This window comes from Mytilus galloprovincialis, chromosome 7 (genome assembly GCF_965363235.1).
Source record: "Mytilus galloprovincialis chromosome 7, xbMytGall1.hap1.1, whole genome shotgun sequence".
In the NCBI taxonomy this organism is placed as follows: Eukaryota; Metazoa; Mollusca; class Bivalvia; order Mytilida; family Mytilidae; genus Mytilus; species Mytilus galloprovincialis.
Genome location: NC_134844.1, coordinates 79,506,864 through 79,532,039, shown reverse-complemented (window position 1 = coordinate 79,532,039; position 25,176 = coordinate 79,506,864). Strand labels below are relative to the sequence as shown.

Below are 25,176 nucleotides of genomic sequence, written 5' to 3'. Positions count from 1 at the left end.
AACCCCCGGCAATAGTATAGGACAACAGAGTTGGTGTATGTGGGTTCGATTCCCACCCTAAGCAATCATTTATTTCAGCTGGTGCAAAGCCGGCAAATTAGCTTAGAGGCCCCACACTGACCATGCTGACTTTGTTGTTTCTATCAAAAAATTCAGACGTCAGCGGCTAGGTCTTGACAATGTTTTTCTTTTGAATACCTTATTTTGTTAAACCATGGTATAATTGTGAAAGTTATTGAGATTTATACTCGGGTTGCACTCCCATAGGTTACATTGTACAGCTATAGGTTAAGTCTATTGTACTTCATCATCAGAAAAGTGTTCAACAGTTTGCTTCTATGCTAATCATTGTTTTTAAAGTAAATTGCCAAAATTAAAAAGCAACTTGAATAAAATTACCCACACTTAAACCTACTTTTAATTAAAACATCTGCCAATGTCCAAAAAAAAAAAATAGATAAAAAAAAAATTCAATTTATTGGCTTATGATATAGAAATGATAGAAGCAGTACTAAACTTATACAAAGCAAAGTAAAATAAAGTGAAGAGGCAATTAAGATAATTCTATAATTATTGATAACAAACACTGGTGTTATTGTTAGTGCTAGTGATTGAATTTGATTGGTCGGTTTGTCACATGACATAATGTGGAAGATACCATCTAGATACCATATATGGTCAGTCAGGTGACTTATTTAAATTTGTAATTTTTAAACTTTAGTTATTTAAGTATCAAATTTGAAGTTTTGTTGCAAATTGTGAATTCGTAGTTTTTCCACAATTTGAAACACATAGGTTAAGATAATATCATTTCATTAGTAGAATGGAAAAAAATGTACCTTTTGCTTCTTTTAATTAGCAAGTTTTATACTAGTTTCAATAATGGCATACAAACAGTTTTTAGCATCCAAAAACATTTTAATTTGCTAATGAAATAATAAATTATGAAAAATGAGAATGACTCCTTTGTTCCCTACATTTTCAACATTATACAATTGTTTTCAATTGTTAAAGTCACATGCAGGTGGTTTCAAAAAATATTATTGGTACATCCAAGGATTTGTATACTTCTCATTGTTTTGTCTGTAAAGATTATTAGTGGATGGAATCAGTCATCAAGTGATTTCCCTTTGCCACACTTTCAATGTTGACATTCTTTTCCTTTAAATATCTCTAACTTTACTAATCCTTCGTACATCAATGTTGTGATTAATGATTTTTGAAAGAAATTATTTTTAAATGCCAAAAAATACAAACACATTTAAAAAAAAATAATATTAACTTATTTTATTTAATCCGATATTGTGTGCACGATAAAGACCTTGACTGGAAAATCTATTACCTTTTTAACTTTCACTATGTGCAAGCATTTTTTTTTAGTTCATTAAATTATTTGTATACCTGTATATATATATATATATACACACACGGCCAGCGAAAGCTCTTTTTTTGAGAGCCCATGTGGTCGTGTGGTCTAGCGGGACGGCTGCAGTGCAGGCGATTTGGTGTCACGATATCACAGTAGCATGGGTTCGAATCCTGGCGAGGGAAGAACCAAAAATTTGCGAAAGCAAATTTACAGATCTAACATTGTTGGGTTGATGTTTAGACGAGTTATATATAGAAAGCTCTTTTTTTGAGAGCCCAGGTGGTCGTGTGGTCTAGCGGGACGGCTGCAGTGCAGGCGATTTGGTGTCACGATATCACAGTAGCATGGGTTCGAATCCCGGCGAGGGAAGAACCAAAAATTTGCGAAAGCAAATTTACAGATCTAACATTGTTGGTTTGATGTTTAGACGAGTTGTATATACATTATGTACACAGCCATGTATCACCATCATTGATGGCGATCCGATGGATACATCTGTTGTAGGGTTGTCACTGACTCAGACGTACTTATGAATATAATTATTTTCTGTGACTGTATCTTACATTAATTTGTAGGATCCTTTACTATAGATAATTTAGCTGATCTGTAACAATAACAACTTCATGCCTTATATATCATGTACTGTAGTACGCCGCTAGATTAAAAATGACGTGGAAAGGTAACACATGGCCAGCGAAAGCTCTTTTTTTGAGAGCCCAGGTGGTCGTGTGGTCTAGCGGGACGGCTGCAGTGCAGGCGATTTGGTGTCACGATATCACAGTAGCATGGGTTCGAATCCCGGCGAGGGAAGAACCAAAAATTTGCGAAAGCAAATTTACAGATCTAACATTGTTGGGTTGATGTTTAGACGAGTTGTATATATATCTGTGACTGTATCTTACATTAATTTGTAGGATCCTTTACTATTGTGATGATTTGGTATCTAAGGCTAGATTGTTTATATTGGTTACAGTTCGGTAGAAGCCTTATTTTATGCATTGTATATATACTTTAATAAAACATAGAAAAGAGTAAGATGTTTCGCGGGTAAACTTTGGGTCAGGTCGAATGTAAAGGGGTGTTCCTAAGGAAACTGTCAATACGAGTAATGAGACACTTTGGAAGAACACCCCTCCTATAATAATGGTACGGCTACCATTGGGGTATATAAGCAGGAGAGATTCCTAGCTCAGGGTCGATTGTCATAAAGTCTTCAGAGATATAAGACCACGGTACGGTGATATTCGAGATCGCTCGCTCGTATATATTTAAATATTATTACTAAGAGTAATAAAGAACAGGTCGGTGCCTGTTATAAATACGGATTTGTATATTTACAAGCGGAACCGTATTGTACCGTATAGGACAAGTGTGAGTCTGTGTGACCACCTTGTAAAGTACATAATTGTACAAGAGGAACAAAGACAAGTGTGTAAACTTGTAGGGTACATTATTGTACCAGGAGGACAAGTTTGTTCCTGACCCAAGGACAAATTTGTAAGAGTACAAATTTGTACCAGTTGTATATAGATACTTTAAGTAGAATAGTTTATAGATAGTTTATTAAAGATTGCAAAGAGCAGTTGTACATATTTTGGTTCATTGACGTATATATTTGAATAAAGATTATTTGTTATATGTTTTGTAAATAGAGCAATTTTGGATCCAGTATCAAACTGGTAACGGACTCATTCTAAAATAGAAACAGACACGCTTACCCTGTGTACACGTTACATAATTTGGTGGCTAGCGTTGGGATCCAAATTGTTCATTTTTAAATCCAAAGTGAAAGATTATATATCCAAATTTGATCATCTTATAAACTTATATCCAAACTGTCTTGTGAGAATTTACTGTTCACTTTTGCACAGATCGTTTTTGTCCAAACTGTTCACTTTTGCACAGATCAAAATTGTCCTGTTAACGTTTTAAATTTCCCACGGTTAAGTTACGATTATTATTTACATTAGGGATTAACGATCGATAGTGGTACAGGCAATATTTTGATTGACATTTATTACATTGTACATTTATGACATTGTGTTGATATTATTATATTGTGAATGCATAGTTATATCGCAAATTAAAGTACAAACATGTCTTTTGATGATACAATCGACGAGTACACAAAACAAATTTATGATATGGAAGAAGGAACAACTTATAGAAATAGTTTTGTTTCGTCAACACCCAAAGATCAAGGTGTTCGTCAAAAATATAATATTGTATCAAGAAATGATTCGGGTCTGGGATCAAGAGGGTCCTCATTGTCAAGAAAGGGAGATAATGAAAAGGTTGATTTACCAACATTCAACAACCCGAATACGTACAAAACTGTAAAATTTTCCCAAATTGATTTAAAGGAAGGGGATACTTTGCCTTTACCCATAGACAATAGTTACATTAGGGAAATAGACGAAACTGACAAATCAAAGTACCGACATACTGGTAACACAGATAATTCTGGTGTGAAAATTAAACCATGTCACTATAACGGTAGCACATCATGGACAGACTATTTGTCCCATTTTGAAATGTGTGCACTTGTAAATAATTGGTCGGAAAATAGAAAAGGGTTATACTTAGCGGTATCGTTAATGGGACAAGCACAAGCTGTACTTGGAGATTTACCAAGTGAGAAAAGACAAAACTTTTCCGATTTAGTCAGCGCACTTGACGAGCGATTCGCACCTTCTAGTCAAACTGAGTTATACAGAGTTCAGTTTAAAGAGAGACGTCAAAAAGCCAGCGAATCACTTCCCGAATTGGGCCAGTCAATTCGGAGATTGTCCAACTTGGCATATCCTACTGCCCCATTGGACGTACGTGAAACTCTCGGGAAAGAGCAGTTTATTGACGCGCTCGTTGATTCGGAAATGCGACTTAGAATAAAACAATCGCGACCGAAAGGTTTAAATGATGCCGTGAGACTTGCCGTTGAACTAGAAGCTTACAATAAAGCCGAAAATAAAGTGAGAGAGGGACGAGGTTATTTACGGCAAACTATGAACGATGACGAGTTAGGTAGGGAAGAAAAGATTACAAAAAGTGACTCACCAACGAAAGACATTGCATCATGGATGCAAACAATGGAGAAAAGTCTAAGTACTCTTACGACTGAAATGGCAAAATTAAAAACTAGTGGTACAAATAATAAAACAAGATATACCCAAAGAGAGAGGACAAATAAGGGTTGTTACAATTGTGGCAAATTTGGTCATTTAGCAAGGGACTGTCGCCTACCCCGAAGAAATCAGAACAATTATAATGGAAATAAGGGGGATGGGTCTGTAAAAACATTAATGAAAACTAGGAAACAAAATAACCGTAAGACAAATGAAGGTGCGGTTACAACAGCATCTGAAGATGCTGGTATGTATGTCAAACTAAATGTAGGAGACATTGAAGCCAAGTTTGTGGTTGATACAGGAGCAACTTTGACATTGGTATCTTCCAAGTTATACGATATGTTGACTCCATTAGACAAATCATATCTAAGAGAAGTAAAGACAACTGTTAGGTCAGTGTGTGGCAATAAGCTAGAGCTTCGTGGAAAAGGCAGGTTCAATCTGCATTTCGGTCCAAATATGTTGCAATCTGAAGCTGTTGTGACTGATCTGCAAGTTGACGGTATACTTGGTTTGGACTTCATGAAACGACATAATTGTTTAATTGATGTTAAGAATGGACACTTTTGTATTGGGGATTTTAAGGTAGATTTGTGTTTTCAGGGATCAATAGGCTGTTACCGAGTGGTTGCTTCAGAAGCGGTTGTTATACCGCCAAGGTCAGAAATTGTCATTAATGGCACGGTTTGCTTAGCAGAAGGTCAGAAATTACCTGCTAACAATGCTTTGTTAGAAGCAAATGAGCATGCAGGGAAAGACTACATTTTAACTTCTAGAACGTTGGTAAGGTCAGGCGAAAAAGTCCCTGTTAGATTAATGAACACAGAACTAGATCCTAAGACAATCTATCCTGGTACAACTATAGCACAAATGTCTGGTGTTGAACAAGTACTAGATGGTAATATTAGTTCAAATGAACAGAAACATAACGGACTTAGACCAGATTTACAAGATCTGTTAGACAGGACATCAGATGAATTGACTTCGAAAGACAAACAAAAAGTTAAATCTTTGTTGATAGAAAATCAGAACTTGTTTGCTTCTTCTGATGTTGATTTGGGAAGGACCAATCTCATAAAACACGAAATCAATACGGGAAACGCAAGGCCATTTAAAGAACCACCTCGTCGTACACCTTATCATTTGAACAAGGTAGTAAATGACAACCTTGACAAAATGTTACAAAAAGAGATTATTAAAGATATACTTGCACATAAATGGGCTTGGGAGCTTAAAGAGAAGTTAGAACACTCCCACAGTTTTGTCAGAGGTAAAATTAAAGGGCAAATGCGAAGACAGAAACACTATCACGACCTCAAATTGTCATACCAAGATTTCAGAAAAGATGACGAGGTGTACGTTTATTTCCCAGTTAAGAAACCTGGGATGTCTTCAAAATTGACTAGTTTCTGGAAAGGTCCTTTCAAAATTCTCGACAAATATGGTGACCTTACATATAAAGTTGACTGTGGATACAGAGGGAAACCACAAGTCATACATGTCGACAGACTTAAGAAAAAGAACAAACAGACATTAAGGACAGAATCAGATAATACCATTTTTGTTCCATTAGACACTGAAAATGATACAGCTGAAAACGACCCTTATTCACAAGACATTGCTGTTCATGAGTCAACGTTGCCTGAGGAAGAAACGCAAGAAATTAGTTATGAAGGGCGTCGTACAAGGCGAAAACCAGCTTGGATGGCAGATTATATTGTTAAATAGTTTTTGTACATTTAACTAAATTAGCATGTGTATATAGTATTTCTATGTTTTATCCGTTTTAAAAGTTAGTTTTAGACATGCGGGACGCATGTGTTTTTGAGGCGTGGGTTATGTGATGATTTGGTATCTAAGGCTAGATTGTTTATATTGGTTACAGTTCGGTAGAAGCCTTATTTTATGCATTGTATATATACTTTAATAAAACATAGAAAAGAGTAAGATGTTTCGCGGGTAAACTTTGGGTCAGGTCGAATGTAAAGGGGTGTTCCTAAGGAAACTGTCAATACGAGTAATGAGACACTTTGGAAGAACACCCCTCCTATAATAATGGTACGGCTACCATTGGGGTATATAAGCAGGAGAGATTCCTAGCTCAGGGTCGATTGTCATAAAGTCTTCAGAGACATAAGACCACGGTACGGTGATATTCGAGATCGCTCGCTCGTATATATTTAAATATTATTACTAAGAGTAATAAAGAACAGGTCGGTGCCTGTTATAAATACGGATTTATATATTTACAAGCGGAACCGTATTGTACCGTATAGGACAAGTGTGAGTCTGTGTGACCACCTTGTAAAGTACATAATTGTACAAGAGGAACAAAGACAAGTGTGTAAACTTGTAGGGTACATTATTGTACCAGGAGGACAAGTTTGTTCCTGACCCAAGGACAAATTTGTAAGAGTACAAATTTGTACCAGTTGTATATAGATACTTTAAGTAGAATAGTTTATAGATAGTTTATTAAAGATTGCAAAGAGCAGTTGTACATATTTTGGTTCATTGACGTATATATTTGAATAAAGATTATTTGTTATATGTTTTGTAAATAGAGCAATTTTGGATCCAGTATCAAACTGGTAACGGACTCATTCTAAAATAGAAACAGACACGCTTACCCTGTGTACACGTTACACGATAGATAAATTCTGTGACTGTATCTTACATTAATTTGTAGGATCCTTTACTATAGATAATTTAGCTGATCTGTAACAATAACATCTTCATGCCTTATATATCATGTACTGTAGTACGCCGCTAGATTAAAACTGACGTGGAAAGGTAACACATGCCCACCGAAAGCTCTTTTTTTTGAGAGCCCAGGTGGTCGTGTGGTCTAGCGGGACGGCTGCAGTGCAGGCGATTTGGTGTCACGATATCACAGTAGCATGGGTTCGAATCCCGGCGAGGGAAGAACCAAAAATTTGCGAAAGCAAATTTACAGATCTAACATTGTTGGGTTGATGTTTAGACGAGTTGTATATACATTATGTACACAGCCATGTATCACCATCATTGATGGCGATCCGATGGATACATCTGTTGTAGGGTTGTCACTGACTCAGACGTACTTATGTATATAATTATTTTCTGTGACTGTATCTTACATTAATTTGTAGGATCCTTTACTATAGATAATTTAGCTGATCTGTAACAATAACATCTTCATGCCTTATATATCATGTACTGTAGTACGCCGCTAGATTAAAACTGACGTGGAAAGGTAACACATGCCCACCGAAAGCTCTTTTTTTTTGAGAGCCCAGGTGGTCGTGTGGTCTAGCGGGACGGCTGCAGTGCAGGCGATTTGGTGTCACGATATCACAGTAGCATGGGTTCGAATCCCGGCGAGGGAAGAACCAAAAATTTGCGAAAGCAAATTTACAGATCTAACATTGTTGGGTTGATGTTTAGACGAGTTGTATATACATTATGTACACAGCCATGTATCACCATCATTGATGGCGATCCGATGGATACATCTGTTGTAGGGTTGTCACTGACTCAGACGTACTTATATATATATATATATATATATATCTGCTCCTTAAATAGTACTGTATTAGTCATATTAGTCCAAGGTGGATCAAAACAATATATAATAAGATGTTGGTTTTTTGCTGTTTTTCTATTCTTACATGTTTTAAATTATTCTAATAAATGCATATGTCTTCTAAAAGTATTTCAAATATAACTGCAATTTATTGCAATAATGTAGGAATTTAATACATACATCAAATAAGTAGGTATATATTGACAAATTTGTAACAAATTATATTATCTTAAACATATAATATTTTTTAATAAATAAAATAATTCATCATGACCATCAATGAACTTGATTAACTCAGTACTCAGGTCTTTTATTTTTTTATTTTTGAAGCTTCATCACTTCATTGAGATCAAAGTATATTTTATTAGTGGAGAAGTTCCCTCATAAAAAGAAAAATAATACCTGATGATAGCTTTAATTATCACAAACACAGTTGTACAGGTATTACATTCCTTTGAACTTAATTATACCTATATTTTTATTGCTGTAAATGAAAATCGTAAATCATGTCCACAGAAAACTTGTCAGCATCAATTACCTGTATCAATTAGCCAATTACTTTGCAGTTCAGTTTACTTATTACCCAATCAAATGCCTTGACATTTTGATACTTAATCTCATGTTTCACAAAATTTGTATTATTCTGCTACTGATTTTCAACTGTAACAGGAAAGTGAAGGTAGGCCTTTTTTTAATTATATATATCTTTGTTTCAGTTTAAAATTCATTGTAAAACCAGTTATGATTAAAATCTGACTTTTGTAGATACAGCAGAATATATATATTTACCATCCCACTATATTGGCCTATGTTACATTTATTTTAAACAGATTTTATGGATTATCTATTTGTGTTTGAAAAAAAAACTTTGCCAAATAAGGCATCACAAAATTAGGATAATGTCATTTTTATATTAGAAAGTGTTGTCAATTTACCTAATTTAATCTGTAGTTAGAAAACAAGGTGACACTACTTTTCTGTTTCTAAAAATTATCTAAAAGCATGATATAAACAGATATAAGGGACAGTTCAATATTTAACACATGTGTACATATTAATATAGTTTCACGGTGAAATTCATAAAATTATCATAGAAAAAGTTAAAACATCTTTATGCATTTAAAAGCATATATATATATATACTTGAGCAAAAAATAAAAATTTGAAATGAATGTTGTTTTAAAGAATGGAAATAAGGCCAATTAAAATTAATTGATAGATTTTCATCCCCGCCCGCCCCTCTGAAATCGTCCCGCCCCGATTTTTTTTTATTTTATAAAATTTACGATTTACGAATTTTGTTCGTTTCCGAATTTTGTTCGTTTCCGTTACCGATAACCGTTAACATTTCGTTTCATTTATGACTTCCTGTTTCAATTTTCGGTTTTGTAGTAAATCTAACCAAAATGATTGTCGACATATTCTGCTGCTCTATAATGACAACATCATCTTTCGAGAGTAAAAACTGATAAATGACGTGAAATATTCGTGTTACGAGAAAAACGCTGTGTCCTAGACCACAAATCGCGATATGTCACAAATTTCTGTGATTAGAAAACTGGATTTTTTTAGGCAATAACTTTGTGTCAGGAAGTTTAAATGTGAAAGATATCCCAAGCGCAAAAAGCGTGGAACCCATTGATACAGAAAACATGACTGGATTAAAGATATTGAAACACAAACACGAACTTGTTTATTGAGTCTCTAAGACCTTTTCCCAAGTCAAAGTGAACTGCAGTTATTAGGCAGTTTATTAGCATTCACAGTTTCCACTTGACAGCAGTTTATTAGCATTCACAGTTCCCACTTGACAGCAGTTTATTAGCATTCACAGTTCCCACTTGACAGCAGTTTATTAGCATTCACAGTTTCCCCTCGACAGCAGTTATTTGGCAGTCTATAAGCATTCACAGTTACCAAATATAAGGCAATGATTAATTTGCATAAAGGCATTCCAATAGCATTCCATATAGCTGTTTCTTAGCAGTTTATTTAGCCTTCACAGTTCTTTGGCAGTTATTTTTAACGAAAAATTTAAATGAGATCTGAATATTCATGAGAACTGCTATAATAACAGCTATTAAATAATGAATATTCATGAGAACTGCTATAATAACAACTGTCAATAATGAATATTCATGCAAACTGCTAAGTTTTACATCCTAATATGGTTTTATAAACTGCTAATAATCACTGTGGAATGCTATCAGATCTGCCAAAAGTTGCAATACAAAGGTGACACATGAATAATCAATATACAGTGTACAAGATATGAAAGCAAAAATTATAAAAATTCTAATAATATACTGTATTATAAGTCTTTATGAAATTTTAAAAAGTTGTGCTAACTTATATTTGTAATTAGAGCAGTAACTATACAATCTAACGACAGACTTATTGATTTATTAAGGGAATCATTCTGAATGTTAAAAAAATTGTGAGTAGCGCCTACTTTAGCTGGCTTAGATCCCTTATTAATTGTGTCAGTGGCCCTAATGATATATAGGAACAATTAAAAATGCACTTTAAATATAAGGGCTTTTAAAAAAGCAAATTATTTAAGAGCTATTACTGCTAAGAGGCTAATTACTACCTTGACTAAGTGATTTTCAGATTATAAGTTATTATTTATCATTATTTTATTACAGAACATGCCAAATGTACTATTTTTATTGTATTCAATGCAGACAAAAAGACAACAGTTAATTATCCTCTTTCTCTTTTGGATTTAAAATAAACAAATAAATTCTTGATACTTGTATTATATTTATTACATAATATAGCACTGTGTCCAGCTGTGTCCACATGTAGCCAGCATATTTTAAAAGTTTTATATAGAAATTACGTTGTGTCCACTTGTGTCCGACTGTAGCCCCCATATTCAGAAGTTTTATATAGAAATAACGTTGTGTCCGCCTGTGTAGCCCCCATATGTAGAAGTATTATATAGAAATAGCGTTGCAGGGGCGGATCCAGAACCTTGATGTCTGGGGGGCACCATGAAACCAAAATTTTAGATTTTTTTAGAGATGTATATACGGTATATGCAAGTGTGAGTGTTGTTTTTTGGTTGTTGTTTTTTTAAAGGGTGAGGGTCAGATCATCGTTTCTATATCTCTATATTTCTAGATTTTTTTTTTTATTGTTTTTACTATTTCACTTTATACTTTCTGTTCCTGCCAATTGATCTGTTATTATATTTGTCCTCAACATGCATCAAATATTTGCCACTGGACATTATTAACAACATACAATCAATCAATATTTTCTTCATCACCTCTATATTTTTTTGGCCTTGCTTCCAGACTTACTTTTTTGTACATTATTCTAATATCTGTAAAACACCTTCATATCCTTACAAATGGTGACCTTTTTTAGCCTCATACATGTACATGGCAATTGAAACAATCAAAATAAACAAATATAACTGTATGCTCGGGCATTCAAAGAAATGATTAAGTCCCAGATTCAGTTACAAAATAGATCTTAGGAAAATAATTTAGCATTTTATTAATGATTTTTTTATAAGAAAATGTCAATTCATCATGTTTTTCCTAGACCGGTGAAAAAAAGGGGGTTTGACAAATTGTCGATTTCCCTTGAAAATAAGAGGGAAGTAAATAGGACATTCCATTCCATTTAAAAAAACAAACGTGTATGGTATTAAAAAAATAATGATTTGATTTGTTGCTGAATAAATTCACAAAAAGACCGTTTTGAAGAGAGAAAAAACATCAATTCTAAATAAAATGGTAATGTGAGTACTGTATTTTGGAATGGAGAGAAACTAAGAACCTAAATATAGATGTATACCAACATTATCGACATAAACATATAATTTGTACCTATTCTTTAAAAACACAGATCAGAAGTTTCACCTGGTAATCGATTTTAATCTTTATTGTATTATAAACCAATAAAAATTCGTACTATTCCAATCAACATGTAAATGTATTTTCCATAATTTAAGCTTGCAAAGAGAAATTAAAAACACACAAAGGTGTCAATATTTACACACCCATCGATAAGTTGTCATAAATCACGCATGTGGACGCTGGAATTAATTAACGGCCAGTATAAGAAGTCAAATCAAGCTGTGATTCATTTCCGCTCTAGATATTAAGAAGATTCAGTAGCAAAAAATTATGTTAAAAATTTTTTTGGTGACCTGAACTGGGGGGGGGGGGGCATGCCCCCTGTGCCCCCCGGTAAATCCGCCACTGCGTTGTGTCCAGTTGTGTCCGCCTGTAGCCCCCATATTCAGAAGTATTATATAGAAATAACGTTGTGTCCAGTTGTGTCCGCCTGTAGCCCCATATTCATAAGTTTTATATAGGATTAGTACTGTGTACAGTTGTGTCCACCTGTAGCCAGCAGATTTTTAAGTTTTATATAGAAATACCGTTGTGTCCAGCTGTGTCCGCCTAAATCACAAGTTTTATATAACACTGGGCTACTGTAACCATTATAATAGACATTGATTGTTTATCTGTTTATATAGTTCTATATATACGTGTCCATGTATTCCCGGACACAAAATGCATGCTAACTATATTTTGCACCGAAAATAGGACATATATCTAGAAAAATACACAGAGAATAAAAACAAATCATCCCTAAAATCAAACAAATTCCATAGATCTGAAACAAAGCAAATACCACTTGTTTTCCTACGTATAGGAACCCTCAGATCAGTTTCACCTCTTTCACCATTAAAGAGAGACACAGACATATGTTATATGAAAAAGAAGATGTGGTAGGATTGCCAATGAGACAACTCTATACAAGAGACCAAATGACACAAAAATTAACAACTATAGGTCACCGTACGTCCTTCAACACTGAGCAAATCCTATACCGCGTAATCAGCTTTAAAGACCCCGAAATGACAAATGTAAAACAATTCAACGAATAAAACCAACGGCCTAATTTATGTACAAAAAATGAACGAAAAACAAATATGCAACACATAAACAAACGACAAGCACTGATTTTCAGGCTCCTGACTTGGGACAGGCACATACATGTCATACATGGATACAGAATGTGGCGGTGTTAAAATTGTTAGCTTAGCGGGATTCCAACCCTCCTATAACCGGGGACAGTGCTGCAATATAAGAACGAATTATAAAAATCAGTTGAAAAAGGCTCAACATTTGCAACTCATCAAATGGATACAAATACTACACAGAGTGGACGTGGCGGGGTATTTGTATATCCCAACAACAAAATGACACTAAGTACATAATCTGAGAGTACTCACATGTAGTTACTGACAGCTACATGTCACTGAGTTCAAAACCTAATTTTATTAGACCTGGGGCATCACTAAGATATGCTTTTACCCGTGACCAGAGGACATTAATATAATAGCAAAAGAACATAGACGACGGAGATGCTTTGTGTAGGTTTGTCACGCATAGAAGAAGGAACTTCTCTAGTGTTAATGACATTTTTGAAGTTTGGATCCTCAATGCTCTTCAACTTTGTACTTGGCTTTATAAATATTTTGATATGAGCGTCACTGATGAGTCTTGTGTAGACGAAAAGCGTCTGGCGTACTAAATTATAATCCTGGTACCTTTGATAACTATTTAAACAACTCTAAATGGGAGGCTTAGCAGATAGATAAATTGATTGATTGATGGTTGGTTGCTTAACGTCCAATGGCAAATAATTCATGCATGTTCAGGACGAGTACAAGTTCACAATAACTACAATAGATAGGTATGGGGTCACAATAGAGGCCATCTGGGATGATGGTCGGAGAGATTTGGACTGCCACTGGAAAATAAGGTTATATTGGATAGGGACATAAATTTTGCCTTGCAACAGTCCCACTACGGACCCCTCAAAGTCTTTAGAGTTGTTGCAAGGGTTCTTAACGTGCAAAGAGCATGGCACTCTCTCACACGAGACATCAGATTTGACGTCCTCATTCTGACCGAACGTGACTGCAAACTTGATACATCCCGCACAGCCAAACGGACGCCCCACTTCGGCAAGCGTTTTACTGCCGGTCGGGAAAAGACCAAGTGACCATATTTCTATTCCCCAGTCACCCTTGGGGGTCTTAGCAGATAGAAGAACAGACGTGTACACACCTTGACATGTTGCAAACCATGGGCATCCGTTTGGTTGTTTTGAATATATATATTAAAACACAGCAACGCTATGTCGTAATTAACATGATTAGGACGTTTCATTTTAGACAGGTCTATGATTTGATCTAGAGCACCGTTCAAGCTCTTTACCTGTTAAAAAAAACGTCATAAAAATTCTTTGACCGGTTTGCAGTCCGTACACTTTGAACGGTAAACTGTTAACATGGCAATTTTTTTTTAGTTGCAGAAAAAATGTCCGGCTCCAACTCAATTGACACGCGTCGCAGAATCTTCTATATAATTACGTATATAGAATCTACACTATGGGTATTACGGCAAGTATACGTGATCATCGGAAGATCTAAAAAAAGGGGGATGTGGTCAGTTTTCATGGGCAACTAGCATATGGTCATAGGGAAATGATTAAATAGTACATTTAAAAAAAAAAACCTCATTTTGTAACATAAAAACCAGGAACTCATCCAATTCTGGACCATGTTCAAAGAAAGACCTTTGTTATCAGTTTGTTATTTTTTATACGACCGCAAATTTTTTTTCTTCGGTCGTATATTGGTATGACGTTGGCCTCTTTGTCGTCGTCGTCGTACGAAGACCTTTGGTTTTCGCACTATAACTTTAGTATAAGTAAATAGAAGTCCACAAAATGAAGGTTGGGGTTGATTTTGGGAGTTTTGGTCCCAACAGTTTAGGAATTGGGGGCCAAAAAGGCCCAAATAAGCATTTTCTTGGTTTTCACACAATAACTTTAGTATAACTAAATAGAAATCTATGAAATATTAACACAAGGTTTATGACCACAAAAGGAGGGTTGGTATTGATTTTGGGAGTTTTGGTACCAACACATTTTAGGAATTAGGGGCCAAAAACGGCCCAAATAAGCATTTTCTTGGTTTTTGCACAATAACGTTAGTATAAGTAAATAGAAATCTATGAAATTCAAACACAAGGTTTATGACCACAAAAGGAAGGTTTGGATTGATTTGGGGAGTTTTTATCCCAACAGTTTAGGATTTAGGGTTCAAAAGTGTCCAAAATTAACTTTGTTTGATTTCATCAAAAATTGAATTAGTGGGGGTCTTTCATATGCCAAATATAACCGTGTATTTAGATTCTTAATTTTTGGTCCGTTTTTAAATAGGTCTACATTAAGGTCCAAAGGGTCCAAAATTAAAATTTAGTTTGATTTAACAAAGTTGCAGGGTTTTGTTTTGTTTTCATGATTGTTAACGTTCTCGACCTGAATTTTCTTTCAAGAACAGAGACGGATTTAAAGGGAGCAGGGGGTCCGCCCCCCCCCCTTTTTCTGAAAAAAAATGGTTGAATATACAGGGAATCACTGTAGCATGACTGGAGCGGGTCCCCACTTCCACTTATGAAAATTTCTGGATCCGCCACTGAAGAAAATTTATAAAATCAAATGTTTCTGTATCGTAAGAACCAAAGTGTATTAAGACGGACATACTAGTATTCTTGAATTTTGATAATTTTGCAGGAATAAAATCCGATCCAACCACTGAGTCATGGATCATTATAACTTTTTTTAAGGGAAAACACAATTATGAAAACATTTTGTTTAATATCTAGAATTACAGTAACACACATCTCTAACATGTCTAAACTGTTATCAATATGTAAATTCAAATAATGGTAAATCTAAACTCCAAACAGGTAAACTACTATAGCAAAATATATTGTTTTACATTGCTGCAAAATAATTATATCCCAAGGTCACGAACTAGGATTTCTCAATAAAGGCCTCTATCGTCGTTTTTATTTTTAATTTCAGTAATACTCAAATTACAAAATGCCGTCAAACGTTGAAATAAAAGCACATCTAAAAGACTTGGCAGGTGTCTGTAAGGTAGCAGAACAGATATGTACTGAGGGACCAACCATTCTACAACAGGAAGACACATTCTTCACTGTGGATAAGGGAAGACTCAAACTACGAAAGATTGAGGTAAATTTACCTATATATGCATCCTGAGATGAGGATGTTGTTTTTTTTTTTGTTTTTTTTTTTTACTTGAGGGTTATGCAATATAACAGGTTAAACTATATGAACTATCAGCTAGTGAGACTATGGAAACATTCATTTACATGTATAAACCACAACTCTGCATACTTTAAAATCAATTGCAGGTAAAACCAATTTTGTAAAAAATATTTCAATTTTCAAGCAGAAAAAATTAATCGGATCGGAAATAATATGATAATCCCTTTTCCTGATGAAAAAAAAACCCGGTGCGTTACGTTTGCGCGCATTACCATTACATTTGCGCGCAAAAATCCATAACGTTTGCTCGCAGCTGTTGATTACATTTGCGCCAACTTCTTTGACATGTAAACTTAGGTAAACTCAGGTAAAATACCGGTAGTAATACTTATTTATTTATTTATTTATTCATTTGTTCAATTATTTCAAGTATCAGTATCCTTTCCGTTAGTCTAAGTCTTCTAAGGTACCTATTTTGAAAGAATTCAATCAGTATTTTCTAGGGAAAATACAGGTAACAATACTTATCTATAATTTATTAATTTGTTCAATTATTTACAAGTATCAGTACCCCCTTCCGTTAGTATATAGTCTCATAAGTGTAAACAAAAGCTGCGCGCAAACGTAGTGCGACCGAAAAATGTCCAAATGTCTATACTGCGTATTCATGTGACTTGAAATTTCTGTTGAACTTTAATAATGAAAAACTTTTGTTTTATTTTTCCCCAAAAAGGGTAAAACTGCGCAACTGATTTTCTACGATAGACCTGACCAAACTGGACCCAAATTCAGCGACTATAACATCACGGAAGTTGCCAACCCTGACAGTCTCAAGGTAAGCATATTTATTAATTATATGCAGATGCTTACTGATTATCTACTTAGAATTAATAAAACATGTAAAAGTTCATGTGCATCCGTTCGTCCATCAGTCCAATAATTCGATGTTAAGGTTTATATCAGTCTACACAATATTTGGACACCTTGGATAGAAAGAGGAAAGCCTCATTTTGGCTTATTCTGATTTGAAAATTGGTCGCCATTATGCTATTGATTCAGTACTTGAAAAGATGTTTAAATTGTAAAAAACATATGTTTTGTCTCATGAAACCTTAAATAATCTCATATTGAATGTTATATTTTTTTAATTGTTTTTTTTAAGTCTATCTATACATGATATATTAAGACCAGTTTCCTTTCTATTTTGACTTTTTGCATGGTTTGTTAGAATTGTCATTCCTATCTGTATTAAATCAGAAGTACATTGATGGTCAAATTATTCTATGGTATTCTGATTTAAAAAGACGCTCCGGATTCAATGTCAGCAAAATATGAGATCCAGCACTATAAGCTCATGTTGAGAAACTACTTACACATTTGAAACGGTACTATCTAATCCAGAATTATGTCCTAGGCTACTTGTACCAGTTCTTCTGGCATTGAAACAACATATATTATACGTATGCATTTTACTTCGCTGTTTTGTGTCAAGCGGAAGCAAGACAAAGCAATTATGCAGCCCGTTGTCATCGCCGTCTTTAACCTTTAGTTTCAGTCTGGTTATTTTCATGGCATCAATAACTTTGTCCAACCTACATTGAATTTAATAAAATTTGGATAGCGGCTATGAAATTAATGAGGTGACAATAAAATATATCGTCTTGGATATGCGTGTAAACTATTGTATTTATGGGACGTGATCAACCACACAACTACAAAAAAGCGTATCGGTCAAGTACTTTTGATTGAAATTTAATACAATAACATTTTACAAATACTTTGAGAGCTAACTATATACTTTCTTACGGCAGTCGAAATCCGAAAAAACTATTTACATTGATTTACAATATTCCGTTTTAGAATACAATTGACTATATAGGTAGCTTCCTTATTTGAACACATGAAGGAAAATAATGGTACCTAATTGCCGATGACGTTTTAACAAACCACAACGTTTTTTGTCATTTTTTTTAGATGTTTCCATGAAATTTGATTTAAAAATTATTCCAACAATTTACTATTATGTACGCAGGAGACCTTAGGAAAATGTCTTGGTATAAAAGGGGAAGTGAAGAAAACAAGAACTCTATATATGGTAGGACAAACACGTGTCCACATTGACAAAGTTCATAATCTTAATGATGGCGACTTCATGGAGCTGGAGGTAAATGTATTCCTGTTTTGATAATTAATCTTTAGGAAGTATACACTGTAGAATAGCTCATGAAATACACGTATCTCAATTGAAAGTGACCGGACGCTTTCGAACTATATTTTTCGGGAATCTGCACATGATATCTTAAATGTTATGACACTGAATTTTTAAACGAAGGCCGCTGTTTTGAATTGAATAACCGTATACAGTTTCATTTAAACCTTAAAGATTAACACGAAAGGTGGCGATACCTTGATTTTTTTGAATTGAGTAGTTTTAAATATTGTTCTGTGATTTATTTTACTTGTTTTTTAATACATTTATTGCAGGTTGTGATGAAGGAAGGACAGACAGTTGACGAAGGACAAAGAATTGCTGATGATTTAATGAACAAACTTGGAATCTCAAAATCAGATCTTATATCTGGTGCCTATATAGACATGATTTTAGGGAAAAGCTGAACTAACTGAATGCTATTTCTGGGATGATTAAATTTCATTTGGACACAAATAACCATGCCGGGAGCAATGAATAAAAATTTCAATATGTTCTATTCACTTTTCATTCTTCATTTTTTTTTTTTTTCATTTTCATTTTAGTTAACAACATTGTATAGGCTAAAGCAGACTTATTGTGCAATTCTGTTTACAAAATGTTATCATTTTCAATTTGATGATAGAAACATCATTAAAATAAATGAATATAAACACCATGGTATGTGTGTATATCCATAAAATTGATAAAGAATAAGTTATGTGTCTTTTCGAACATTTTTATACCAACCTCCTGAAGTATTGTTTTGCACACAATTTTGTACGACAAACGTTTGAGTTATACAGTTGATTAAGGGCATACGATACAGTTACAGCGGAGGTTATGACGTTGATAACGTTAATTTTTATTTTCGCGACGTCAAACTATGACTTATCGGGAAAAGATTCAGTTTTCGACTAATTTTTATCATTCAAACTTATTTAACTTGAAAACGAGTTCATGGATCCCTATTTTTTAAAATGAAATTTGGTTTGTTTACGTTTATAGAAGATTATGTGTTATTTATGTAATTTCGATAAATGTACAGCAACAGATGTCGTTTTTTGTCGAGCCTGCAACTTTTGTTGCAGAAAGCTCGACATAGGGATAGTGATCCGGCGGCGGCTACGGCGGCGGCGGCGGTGTTAGCTCACTTCTTAAAAGCTATATATTTTAGAAGGTGGAAGACCTAGATGCTTCATATTTTGTATATAGATGCCTCATGTTACGAAGTTTCCGTCAGTCACATGTCCATTGTCCTTGACCTCATTTTCATGGTTCAGTGACCACTTGAAAAAAAAGTTCAGATTTTTTGTAATGTTAAATTCTCTCTTACTGTAAGTAATAGGATAACTATATTTAGTATGTGCGTACCTTGCAAGGTCCTCATGCCCGTCAGACAGTTTTCACTTGACCTCAACCTCATTTCATGGATCAGTGAACAAGGTTAAGTTTTGGTGGTCAAGTCCATATCTCAGATACTATAAGCAATAGGTCTAGTATATTTGGTGTATGGAAGGACTGTAAGGTGTCAGACATGGGGTCAATTACATTTGAAAGTAATTAATTACATTCAATTACAATTACAAAATCTTCAATTAAATTACACATTACATTTGACTTTTTTTACCAATGTAATTAATTACATTCCAATTACTTGGCAAATGTAATTAATTACTTCAATTACATTTGAAAGGAAATTTAAGATAAAACATTGAAAACATGCATTTATTCTATGATATGTACATAAGTATTATACATTGCTCTATAGTTATAACAATTAGACAGTGTTCAACTAGTATATACATTTTTGTATTGTGTCATATAACTTATTTAAGCATTTTCCCATTACATTTGACCATCATCAGCTTTTCAAATGTTCCATCAGCCAGTCTGCACCTTTCCGGCCTAAATGTTTTTCCAGCAGTGCTAAATAAGCGTTCAACTGGTGCAGATGTGGCTGGAATAGCTAAATATTGCACTGCTAACTTAGCTAGACGTGGTAAACGTTGACAGTTACTATGCCAATACAAAAGAGATCAATGGTTAAACACACACTTTCAGCTCTTTTAAGAGTATTTACAAGGTTATTTTTTATTTCAACCGATTTTTCATGTAGAAGTTTCGAAGATAAATGCTTTCTGCTAGGCACTTGATACTTAGTGTCAGCTTTTTCCATCAAGTTTTTAAATTCTTCACTTTCGACAATAGAGAGTGGTAAAAGATCCCCAGCTATGAACATTATAAGAGCATTTGTCATTTCTAACTGTTTTGGATCAGACGGTGAATATTTTACACTTTTTTTTATGCATTGTGTCAATGTTGGTTGAATTTCTTTATTCTCAGAATGCAGAATGTACAAATCTCTGTGTTTTCTCTGAAAATTACAAAAGGCCTTATTTAATATCTTGAAAATATTAAATTGTTTTAATTTACCTATTGAAATTTTACATTTATTTAAATTTATTTGATTGTAAATGATACAAAAAAAGAGCACTATTTTTTATTTTTTGAAATGATTTTCATTTTTATCCCAGCTTATTCAAATTATTTATCTTAAATAAGTGATTTAGAAATCTGACTTCTTAAAACAAAAATAAACTTTAGTTTTAATCACAACTAATTAATTTAATAAACAAAATATTTTCCAAATTTAAATGTAAGCTATTAGAGGATATAAGATAAATGAAATCTGATTAGAAATGAAAAAGAAGCATTATGAATTTATTAATTTTTAAAATTCTTATATAGTATGTAACCTTCATATGTGTAACAAAGTTGGATGTAACTTTATAACTTCCACTAATGAGGGTGCCACAATGCATACATTTTCCTTTGAAAGTATTTCCATTTTGGAAGTCATCAGGAACAGTAAAATGTTCCAGTACACTCTTGGAGCTCATTTTTAAATCTGATAAAATGTTTTCTTTCAACATTCATATATATAGTGAACAAATTTTGCAAGTGAGATTTTGTCATATGCATTATCCCTTCAAGAATTTAAACATGTACCTATAGGCCCTAGGGGTATATTTATCTCTCTCTAATTAGCCTTATATCTGTTTAACATAACTGTTATAAAAACAGTCATTATATAGTTTGTAATAAAACAAATAGCCAGAGGTTATATTTATTGGTTATTTAAGTCCTTGAATAAAGTTAATTATGTTAAATCAATGTCTTAAAATATCTATCTAAATCTACTAATTAAGGTCAAGACAGTGACTTCCTAGTGGTTTCTTTTAAAATTATGGCATGTGTCTACATTTTTTTTATCATTCAATACAAAATGAAGAATCTACCATGGTTGTGTTAATACAGAAAGTATACTGTGAAGGCTTTTCTTTGTCAGCTTACAACATTTGTTAAGATTATTGCTTTTAATAATTTTTTGAGAAAACACAAGATTTAATCTTTTGATCCAAAATTTCAAATGTAATTGACTTGTAATTGAAAAGTAATTGTCAATTACAGGCAATTTTGGCTATGTAATTAATTACATTCAATTACATGTAATTGAAAAAATGCTCAATTACACATTACATTCAATTACATGATAAATTGTAATTAATTACAGTCAATTACAATTACATATTTCAATTACCCCATGTCTGTAAGGTGTACATGTCCAACTGGCAGGTGTCATCTGACATTGACCTCATTTTCATGGTTCAGTGGTTATAGTTATGTTTTTGTGTTTTGGTCTGTTTTTCTCATACTTTATGCAATAGGTTTACTATATTTGTTTTATGGAATGATTGTAAGGTGTACATGTCTAGCGGGCAGATGTCATCTGACCGTGACCTCATTTTCATGGTTCAGTGGTTATAGTTAAGTTTTTGTGTTTTGGTCTGTTTTTCTCATACTTTATGCAATAGATTTACTATATTTGTTGTATGGAATGATTGTAAGGTGTACATGTCTAGCGGGCAGATATCATCTGACCTTGACCTCATTTTCATGGTTCAGTGGTCATAGTTAAGTTTTTGAGTTTTGGTCTTTTTATCTTATACTATATGTCATAGGTCAACTATATTTGGTGTATGAAAATATTTTATGATCTACATGTCAGTCGTGCAGGTTATATTTGACCTTGACCTGGTTTTCACGGTTCATTGCTCAGTGTTAAGTTTTTGTGTTTTGGTCTATTTTCTTAAACTTTAAGCAATAGGTCAACTATATTTGTTGTATGGAAGCATTGTTAGCTGTAAATGTCTGCCTGGCATATGGTTCAACTGACCTTGACCTCATTTTCATGGTTCATGTTAAGTTTATGTGACAGTTGTAATAAAGCTTTATATTTAGGAGTATCAACATAATATCAATGATTAGTTAAAAAGGCGAGACATTTCAGTGTGTGCACTCTTGTTTTCTCAATTCATGAACATTTGATAAATATGAGTTATTTCTGAATAAAAAATGCATACATTTTTAGGATACTTACAACATGCAGAATATGAATTTGAACGTTCCTTTAGAATCTTTCGCCTCTCTCTTATAGAATGTAACTATATTTATACACCGTTATTTATAAAATAAGTACAGAATACAATAGCGAATACTTTTAAGGAACTTTGACAAATCAAAGGTCCAGTTGACAATTTTGGATAGTGTAAAGAACCACAAACAACGTTTCAGATATCACTGGCAGCACACATATAATCACTAAGATTTGAAAAGATGCGAGTGATTTTATGTGTTGAGGACCGGTACTATGTAAAAACGTAGTGATAAAAGGAATCTGGTGATAATAGTCATCAAAGGTACTAGGATTATAATTTAGTACGCCAGACGCGCGTTTCGTCTGCATAAGACTCATCAGTGACGCTCATAAATATCAAAATATTAATAAAGCCAAACTAGTACAAAGTGGAAAAGAGCATTGATGATCCAAAATTCCAAAAAGTTGATAAATCAGGAGACGGTAGGAAATATGTACACTGTCATCAAAAATGTTGACAGTACATTGGTCCAAACTATTTATCATCTTTATATAACATTATCATGACTGAGTATTTTTTAGTATTTTGTGAAACTATGTTTGGGCACCTGATCTGACTACATGTTATTTGTTGGTGAGGTGCAAGGGGTTACACTAATGACTGGACCGAATGACAGGACCAAATGAAAAATGCTAATAACTTTTTCATTTCTCAAAGGATTGATCTCAAATTTGAACTATAATAAGATTTCATCATTTGATAAATAGATTTAAGAAAAAAAATTAAAAAGTTTTGTAAGAAACTTTAGAAAACGTGACATGACCAACTCTGATAATGACAGGACCAACATCGAGAATGACAGGACCAAATGAAAATGCTAATAACTTTTTTTATTTTTCATAGGAATTATCTCAGATTTGAAATATAAAATGGTATGTCATATTTTGAAACCAAAACGTTACAAAAAATATAGATTTATTTTCAAAAACCTTCGAAAACATGACATGACCATCGCTGACTGACAGGACCAACCTCGACAATGACAGGACCAGATGAAATTGCTAATTTCTCTTTTATTTTTCTGAAATTTGAAATATAATAAGATTTCATCATTTGATAAATAGATTTTAGAAAAAAAAGGAAAAAACTTTAGAAAACGTGACATGACCAACTCAGATAATGACATGACCAACATCGACAATGACAGGACCAAATAAAAATGCTAATAACTTTTTTATTTTTCAAATGAATTCTCTGAGATTTGAAGTATAAAATAATATGTCATATTTTGAAAAATAAATGTTATAAAAAATATAGAAAGTTTAAACATGACATGACTATCGCTGACTGACAGGACCAACCTCGACAATGACAGGACCAGATGAAATTGCTAATTACTTTTTATTTCTAAAAAATATTTTTCTGAAATTTGAGATATAATCAGATTTAACCTTTTTATACATAAAGATAGGAATAATGTAGAAAAAAATATTAAAAGCTTGCTGTAATATGTGACCTGACCAACACTGACAATGACAGGACAAACCTCGACAAGGACAGGGCCAAATAAAAATGCTATTCACTTTTTAATTTTGAAAAGGAATTATGTCAGATTTAAAATATAATAAGATCTCATCTTTTAATACATCAAATAAAGATAAAATCTAGATTTTCTTTATTGCGAAAACGTGATAGACCATAGTTCCTACTATAGAAATCCTTGTTGAAATTAATAATAATAATTGAAAACACACACATTATGATTGAATGATTTAAAAGTTTTTAGAAAATAAGGGAAACAAGCTAACTTGGGGAAAACGTTAGGTCTGCGAACGCCCACCGCGTTATTTGAACTTTGTATTGGTATATTGTATTAAACCGAGTTGTAGAAATATTGCAGTTGAGCCTGAGAAACTTTGTAGATTTATTAAATCTATTTCTGTGAAAGTCTATCCTCCTGGTTAGTACAACAATATGTTTATTTATCTTTGGTGTAAATATTTATCATATTAATTGATATTTCACAAATGCTATATCTTATATATGTTATATATATCATTGTAATATCTTCTCTGTAACTATGTATTTGGTTTGATGAGAATAAAGATCATTCATTCATTCATTCAGAATATTTTGTATATTAATTACCGGTCATAATCTGACACAATTACCCCTGTCAGTGTGCAGTTTGAACCATGGTTAGAACCATGGTTAACCATGGTCAACCATGGTTGTATGACCATGGTTGACCATGGTTTGACAAAATTGTTAATTGGCCGACCATGGTTAACCATGGTTTTAATGACCATGGTTGACCATTGTTAGAACCATGGTCAACCATGGTAGGAACCATGGTCAACCGT

General features: G+C 33.4%; 1 protein-coding gene and 1 long non-coding RNA gene across 4 annotated transcripts in view; one reads left to right on the top strand and one right to left on the bottom strand.

The window, feature by feature from the left end:
- Window positions 1-19,050, top strand: part of LOC143083749 (uncharacterized) — a 39,955-nt gene extending 20,905 nt beyond the window's left edge. The window contains exons 1-5 of one of the 3 annotated variants that reach the window (XM_076260042.1): window positions 14,345-14,501; window positions 15,974-16,147; window positions 16,917-17,018; window positions 18,216-18,347; window positions 18,668-19,050. In XM_076260042.1, the coding sequence (XP_076116157.1) occupies window positions 15,992-16,147; window positions 16,917-17,018; window positions 18,216-18,347; window positions 18,668-18,799 (522 nt within the window). In that variant the 5' untranslated portion in view covers window positions 14,345-14,501; window positions 15,974-15,991 and the 3' untranslated portion in view covers window positions 18,800-19,050. Of the gene's footprint in view, window positions 1-14,344; window positions 14,502-15,973; window positions 16,148-16,916; window positions 17,019-18,215; window positions 18,348-18,667 lie in introns of those variants that run through there. The other 2 variants (XM_076260043.1, XM_076260041.1) reach the window with 2 other exon arrangements.
- Window positions 19,051-20,081: 1,031 nt separating this feature from the next.
- Window positions 20,082-21,979, bottom strand: LOC143083750 (uncharacterized). Its single transcript, XR_012980869.1, has 2 exons — window positions 21,131-21,979; window positions 20,082-20,748 (listed from the first exon to the last, which is right to left on the bottom strand). It is a non-coding gene; the product is annotated as an uncharacterized LOC143083750 (long non-coding RNA).
- Between the last annotated feature and the right edge of the window lie 3,197 nt (window positions 21,980-25,176).